Source organism: Portunus trituberculatus, chromosome 35, assembly GCF_017591435.1.
Source record: "Portunus trituberculatus isolate SZX2019 chromosome 35, ASM1759143v1, whole genome shotgun sequence".
NCBI classification, from domain to species: Eukaryota; Metazoa; Arthropoda; class Malacostraca; order Decapoda; family Portunidae; genus Portunus; species Portunus trituberculatus.
The window spans coordinates 11,019,228-11,027,286 of NC_059289.1; the positions used below are offsets into that span (position 1 = coordinate 11,019,228).

General features: G+C 47.3%; 1 protein-coding gene across 1 annotated transcript; it reads right to left on the reverse strand.

The window, feature by feature from the left end:
- Positions 1–402: 402 nt before the first annotated feature.
- On the reverse strand, positions 403–1,571 carry LOC123513330. Its single transcript, XM_045270448.1, has 2 exons — positions 1,491–1,571; positions 403–1,292 (listed from the first exon to the last, which is right to left on the reverse strand). The coding sequence occupies exons 1-2, from the start codon at positions 1,500–1,502 to the stop codon at positions 516–518; spliced, it is 789 nt and encodes a 262-aa protein (XP_045126383.1). The 5' UTR covers positions 1,503–1,571; the 3' UTR covers positions 403–515.
- Between the last annotated feature and the right edge of the window lie 6,488 nt (positions 1,572–8,059).

Consider the following 8,059-nt stretch of genomic DNA (forward strand, 5'->3'; position numbering starts at 1 on the left):
GGCGCTAGGTCTGGTGTGCGTCCCGTCTCCTGTGGAGGTGGCGATGCTGAGGGGCGAGAGAATGCCTTACATGGGGTTGACCGGTGGATACCAGTGGAGACTGCCCCGGGACAGGCATGTACCAGGGGTCAGTCACACCCACCATGCCCTCCTGAGTGAGGCACGGCACGCAATGAAATCGCTGAAATATTTGCTTGGATGAGAGATCTGCTATGCATGCTGTACTATTACAGCCTTGCTACACCTGTGGTGCAGATTATAGACAGTGCTGACAGACTAATCCTCACTCGCCTGTCTACGTCAGAGAGGACAATATACATTAAACATTTGCTGACTGTTTTGCATTCACTGTGAGTTAATGTCAAGGTTTACCAAGGAGGCAAAGTTTGAATGGAAATACACTTCTACATCATACATTTATTCATAACGCACAACATGCTATCAACACTACATATCATATATTCATTTACCATACACACGGTTTGCTATCAACATTATGTACAAGAGTCAAAGGTTCAAGCCATTTCCTCTTTAAAAGACAAAAAGGCAAGATGAGCCTGTTCATGGGCGGCCTTCAGTCTGGCCACCTCGGGCGTGTCGTCGGGCAGGTCTGAGGCGGCCACCTTGAAGCCTACGGTGGGAGCTGCAGAGTATTTTCTTACGTGCACGTCTCCGTCGGGATTGACGTAGGCGAAGCTTCCCTTGGTGCGTCCCATGGCGTCCCTGCTCTCCACGCGGGTGCTGGGACCTCCCCAGTGGCCGAAGGAGTACTGCTTGAGCTCGTCCTGAGCGTGGAACTGACCCCCCACGAAGGGTATACTAAGAGAAGGCATAGGCGGCTCTGGAGCTTCCAGGGGTTCTGGTGCAGCCACCACCACCACGGGAGTACCAACTGCAACCACTTGAGCGTCGGCTAGTTCGTCAGCAACCAATTCCTTTCCAGGAACTGAGACTGTATTGTCTTCGGGACCCTCGACAGGCTCCAGTGTGAGGAGGACGGGGACTGGGACTGGAATAGGAGATTTCTGAAGGACGGGAGTAAGACGCACTTCCTCCTCGGTGGGAGGTGCATCGAGACGCTTAACTAGAACGGGAGAGGGCACTGGGGACTCCACCGCGGGGCCCGATACGACACCGGAAACACGCTGCGTATCGAAAGTCTCCACGAGGTTGATGTCTGGCTTTGGAATCTTGACCACTGCTGGATTTGTGTTCTCAAAGTAGAGGTAAGTCTTCCATAGTTTGTGTCGCACTGGTGTGGCACTGCAGCACACCACAACTACGGCAGCAAGCTGTGGAGGAGGGAGGGAGGAGCGAGGATGAGCCTCTGGCCTGGCTAACACGTATTCCTTAACCTAACACAAACACCCTTCACTTGTCTCACCGCAAGAACACACTACGCGCCAACTTCTGTAACCCGCTAGTCATCATTACCAGCAAAAACTTCACATGGAAAGAAAAAAAAAAAAAGAAAAGGATGCAACACTAACCAGAACCTTCATGGCGGCGGCGGCGGCGGCGGCGGGGACGACGAGTGTGGCGCTGCCTGGATGAAGCGCCACTTTATATACTGACCCCCAGCCCGCCCTCTCTCGTCACGCCCCCTCCCCTCGCACTCTCATACCCCTCCCCTCAACACCCTCACGCCCTCTCCCACGAGTTCTCCCAACACGCCCTCGAGCTTCCTTTCCTTTAAACACCTGTCCTGTCCTCTCCTCACTCCTCCTTCCCCCCTCACCTGTGTCTCCACGCAGGAGTAATGGAGGAGAAACTGTAGTAGTGATAGTAACAGTTGTAGTAGTAGTGGTAGTGATAGTGGTAGTAGTAGTAGTAGTAGTAGTAGTAGTAGTAGTAGTAGTAGTAGTAGTAGTAGTAGTAGTAGTAGTAGTTGTAGCAGTAGCAGCAGCAGCAGCAACAGCAGCAGCAGCAGTAGTAGTAGTAGTAGTAGTAGTAGTAGGAGGAGGAGGAGGAGGAGGAGGAGGAGGAGGAGGAGGAGGAGGAGGAGGAGTAGTAGTAGTAGTAGATATCATACACTCTCTAATATAATGTGTGTGTGTGTGTGTGTGTGTGTGTGTGTGTGTGTGTGTGTGTGTGTGTGTGTGTGTGTGTGTGTGTGTGTGTGTGTGTGTGTGTGTGTGTGTGTGTGTGTGTGTGGATGGGTAATGGCAGCAGAGTGTGAGTGGAGGGATAAGTGTGGATCGGTGGGTGTGGTTGAGTGGACAGATGTATATGGGAGTAAGAACATGTGTGTGTGTGTGTGTGTGTGTGTGTGTGTGTGTGTGTGTGTGTGTGTGTGTGTGTGTGTGTGTGTGTGTGTGTGTGTGTGTGTTAGTAAGGTGCAGGTGGGTGAATGTGTTAAGAGGGATGGATGTGCGTGGGTGCGGTGGGTGTGACTTTATTGAGCGGATGTGTGCATGTAAGTGGATGGGAGTTGGTGTGGAATAATGCTATCATCATCATCACCCTTACCAGAGAGAGAGAGAGAGAGAGAGAGAGAGAGAGAGAGAGAGGCCCTATAAGAATGACAACTTTCAACAACAGCAAATTTTCAACATCTACAAGGGATGAACTAGTAACTGATCATCTTCCTATCTCGTGCAGGATGAAGACGTCGCAAGGCCTTGGAAGGACACGCTAACCTTTGCAGAAGACTCAACAACCTGTCCCGCCCCGCCCCGCCCCGCCCAGTTCCACCCAGCCCTGCCCCGACCAGTCCCACCCAGCCCCGCTCTTCTCAGCCCCGCCCCACCAGGTATACAGGGCTCCTCTCCGTCGCTCCCACACTGAGGCAAATCCACTCAGCCCTTTCCCGCTCCTCGTCTTGTCGTAATCCTTGCTATCCCAACTACTCGTCTTGCTTCCACCACCACCATGACTCAACTTGGTCCCAGACTTCACAATAACTATTCCTTTACCTTCCTTCATCTCTCTCATCTTCGCTACGACAGCCACTACTAATATCTCTTTTTTTTTTCCTTCCCCTCATAAACACTCCCTTGTCAGTCCAACATCTCTCCCAGCACGAACTTCATTCCTCACCATAATAGCTTTATGCTGGCCAGAAAACACGACCGAAGCTACTTTTTTTCTATGCAAGTGGGAAAAACCAGCCAAGAGCAACAAAAACGATTCAACAAAAAGGCCTACTGAGATGCCAGTCCACGAAAAGGGTCAAGAGATAGTTAAAAGAACAGGATAAATGCCTTGAAACTTCTCTTACTACTACGAATATATTTTCTCAGCTTCCCTTGTCAAAACCAGTGCTTCCCCGAACAAACCTTCAGCCCTCGACACTAATATCACCGGGTATTGGGTACATTCTTACTGCGTGTGTGTCCTTGCCCTTCCATGCCCTGCCCTGCCCTGCCCCGCCCACTTGTCTAGCTCCCTTCCCTTAAGCTGCGCGCCTCCCCGCTCCTTCCCTTGTCTCCTCCAGCCCCAACTCTGCTTCTCTCCGCCCTGATGAGGTTCACCGCATAAGGAAACTTGACGTGATCTTGACGCAAAGTTGGCTCGGTTATTTGTGAACTGGTGATCGTGGTGAGGCTTTGTTTTACGGTACACGGTAATGCAGAGGAGTGAATGGTGTGTGTGTGTGTGTGTGTGTGTGTGTGTGTGTGTGTGTGTGTGTGTGTGTGTGTGTGTGTGTGTTATATGGAAGGAGAGATTATGGACATGAATGAAGGCCGATAGATGCGTAAGTAATTGTTGAATAGAGTTGGTAAAGAGTGACTTCTTTACTGATGAAATAAAGATTCGAAAGACGATGTTTCTCTCTCTCTCTCTCTCTCTCTCTCTCTCTCTCTCTCTCTCTCTCTCTCTTGGTTTGCTCGGAGAGGGAATGTTTAGGTGGTCCTTCGCCCCTTTGTGTTACACTGCTACAACTGAATCACGGTTGAAAGCAATCTCAGAGCGGGAGAGGTAGCACAACTGACTTGCTCCTTTCAATGTTAAGTGGTCTAGCTGCGGCACCAAGTGACCTCACTGCTGCGGCAAATGACCTTGCTGCGGTGTAAAATGACTGTTGTGGTGCCATGTAACCTTGCCTCTGAGCACTGGCTTTGCTGCGGTTCCAAGTAACCTTGTTTCGGTACCAAAAGTCAACCAATATCCAGTCTTTCTGCTCAATGTACAGGGAAGATATCAGCCTATTCAGTTGTACAGGTAGTTTTCAAATTAAGTAAAAATACATGTTGATCACTAGAATAGTCAGAGTAAACCATGGTTGTTTGCTCCTCACTTTTTTTTCCTCCTCTTTCCCTCTCTTTCGAATGCAAAAAAAAAAAAAAAAAAAACGCAATTGATTACTATAGCCTCACTACACATGACATACACTCATACACTCACCTCGGCCAGCAGGGTTTACTTGACACACGGGCAGCCAAGCGTATGTGGACAATACATTTCACTGACCATCATTATCATCACCACTACCACCACCACCACCATCACCACCACCACCACCACCTTCACTTCCATTATCATTATCAGCATCACCACCACCACTACCACATCCACCCTTATTACCTTCACCACCACCTCCACCATCAATATCACCATCACTACCACTACCACCACCACCACCACCATCATTATCACCATCACTACCACCATCTCCACCTCCACCTCCACCACCACCACCATCATTATTACCATCAAAAGCGGCTTTAAGACAGACTAAAACGGGGCACTAACAATGTACACCAAGCAAGTCAAGGGCAGCGTGGAGGGGAACACACTGCACCTGCCAAGTACACACACACATGGTTGCTCTCGTTATACTTGTACGTCTTACACACACACTCACACACATTCTCTCTCTCTCTCTCTCTCTCACACACACACACACACATTTTTTACTCACCCTCACACACTTTTTCTCTTTTTAACGTAACTTCAGACATGTCATAAAGTTTGCACTCTTAAGCGTTTTATCCTCTCAAAACCCAGCGAGAAGATAAACTCGATTCTCATGAGCATATTTTTCCCGCCACTGACGATATCAAATCCTTCTCAATCCCTCCTCTACTGGAACGCATTTTTATCTTGAGTTTTGGAAGTGATTAGACGATCTTATTTACATTAGGAAGGGTCTATGGAGGTCAGAAGATTAATAGCAACAGTCTGTTCATTATGAATTTCTGCAGCTGTATAAAATCATCAAATAGTAACCAGAATGAATATAAAAAATGCGTCGTAGTACCGAAAGGGTTAAACTATAAAAAATCAGACACTCATGAAAACATCAATCACTTCCACAACATCAGAAAATAGTAAAAGAAACTGAGATAGATTTACAGAACGTTTGGGAGCATGAAACTACCGTGTGTGTGTGTGTCTGTGTGTATGTGTGTGTACAGTACGAATCTGTGTAGGCATTTCCGCGTTAGTGTACCAGCCATCACTATCACGTACGGTAAGGGAGAGGCGAGAGGCGGAAGGGTCAGTACAGCTATCCTTGCACGTAGACACCTCGTAAAAAAACAAATGAAAAACGTTACATAAGACTAGCCGCTACCTTACTTGGCGCTCTCACACGTTCCGGTGCGTTACCTCCGCTACTCGTAACGGACCCTTTGAGATTTTTAAGTGTTTTCATGATGCTAGTAATAGTTTAACGAAAAGTTTCATCATAAATCAAAATACAAGATGAATTTTAAGTAAGGGAATCCGGTCAATCATCTCTATGGTAATAGTAGTGAAAGTTATTGAGATTTTTAAGCGTTTTCATGATTCTAGTGATAGTTTAGCGAGGGCTTTATACCATAAATGAAAAAAAGAGATTAAATAACTATGAGAATCAGGTCAATCATCTCTATGGTAACCGCAGTGAAGATTGTTGAGATCTTTAAGTGTTTTCATGATTTTAGTGATAGTTTAGCGAGTATTCTGCATCATAAATTAACAAAATAGATTAAATAACTATGAAAATTCAGTAAATCACCTCCATGGCAACTGTAGTAAAGGTCATTGAGATTTCTAAGTGTTTTCATGATTCTAGCAATAGTTTGGAGAGGAATCTGCATCGTAAATGAAAAACAAAAATTAATTAACTATGAAAATCCAGCGAATTATCTCTCTATAGGGGCCGCCGTGGTACAGTGGAACCATGCGTGCTTTGGGGTCCGAGGGGTCTCCAAGCGCACGAGTTCAAATCCTGTCCATGGTCCGAGTGTAGGTTGGGCTTCCTCACTCGGGGCAACGATTTCCTAGCGGGTGGGCTTTGAGATAGGAGGTACCCCAAAAAAAGTATCCCCTTTAGCCCATAAACTCTCGTGAAAAGCCCACATGGCATAAATAAAAAAAAAATATGGCAATGGCAACTGAAGAAGGGTGATGGTGCGAAGACAGACTGGTGCCATCTTGCCATTATCATCAAATTCTTCCTCCCGGTAATTGAGTCTCATTACTTTATTCATGGTGTTAATTGCTCACTTTCGTCCAGTTCTTTACATTTAGCATATATGTTGATACAATCTTAATTACATATCTACGTACTTATTTTTTTTCTACTTCTACTTATTATTTTTTTTAGAGAGCGAGATTAATATTTTTTTGTTCTTTATTTCATGTTCACGAGGACTGCTTGGGTGGTGGTGGTGGTGGTGGTGGTGTTGGTGGGGTGGTGGTGGCGGTGGTGGTGGTGGTGGCGGTGGTGGTGGTGGTGGTTGTGGTGGTAGTAGTGGTGGTAGTGGAGAGACTTTGTATTGTGGTTATAATTGTTATTGTTGTGATGATTGATGATTAGAGAATGGCAAATATTGATTACTGTGATTTTTATCCTTGTGGTGGTGACGGTGGTGGTGGTGGCAATAGTAGTAGTAATAGTAATAGTAGTAGTAGTAATTATTGTTGCTGTTGTTGTTGTTGTTATTGTTGTTGTTGTTCCTGCTGCTGCTGCTACTATTACCAATTATTATTATTATTATTATTATTATTATTGTTATCACTATCATTACTATTTTACTGGTAATAGATGTAGTAGTAGTAGTAGTAGTAGTAGCAGTAGTAGTAGCAGTAGCAGTAGCAGTAGCAGCAGCAGCAGCAGCAGCAGCAGCAGCAGCAGCAGCACCAGTACCACCACCACCACCACCCCTTATTGTAGTATTAATAATAGCAATAGTAATTGTTATTTTTTGTTTGCTATTCGTGGCGGTGTTAGTGGTGGTGGTGACGGGGAAGATGGTAGGTAGGTATACAGTACACCATCCCATCCCAAGCAACATCCTCGCCAGCAGCAGCAAAAAGTGGCCAGCGTCGTGGAGGTCCCTGGGAAGACGGGGCGGGGAAGGACACATACCCAGAGTTGGGGTGTGGCGGCGAGGCGCAGTGACGGGCAGGAGTGAATTCATAAAAGTTTAGAGCTATAGAGGAGAGTAAGGGAGTGAGAGAGTGAGGGTGCTGGCGGTGAGATGCTGTTCATCAAAAAGCTTCCTCCAATACCCAAGACTTCTTCCTCTATACCCAGCACAAAGGAAAAACTGAATCAGGATATGTCCTCGCAGCGGCCACGCCCGCTGCTCCCAAGGACGGGATGCGAGGTGGAGGAGGCAAAAACTGCCTCTGTACAGGGTCACGTTGCCGGGAGAAGCCCCTTGCTGCCCGTCCTCCCATCCTGCCTGCAAGGTTCCTGGACATCTTGAGCACATCCCGTGCATCACCAGATCTGTCCCCCCAAAAAGAGTGGCAATCCACATACTGCACGCAAGAAGTAACACGTGGCGATGGAGTGCAGCCGTTTCTGCAGTGTTACTGTGTGCTGATCCAGGAACGTAACACTGGGCATTATGGCCGATGCCCGTGTAATGTCCCACAAGCGACACCTAACGCTGCCTCTTGACACAGGCGCCCCCCTTCCCCTCTCTCTCTCTCTCTCTCTCTCTCTCTCTCTCTCTCTCTCTTGAGAAGCAGATTCCCTTTCTCTGCCGCCACCTCTGCTTGGTGTCTAGTGTGTGGAGAAGCTGCACTCTGCCACAACCTGCCACGCCCCTGGTGGAGGGCACCTTATCAAGGTCGTTACGTCAAGAGATGTGTTATACGACACTGAAAGTGATACAGT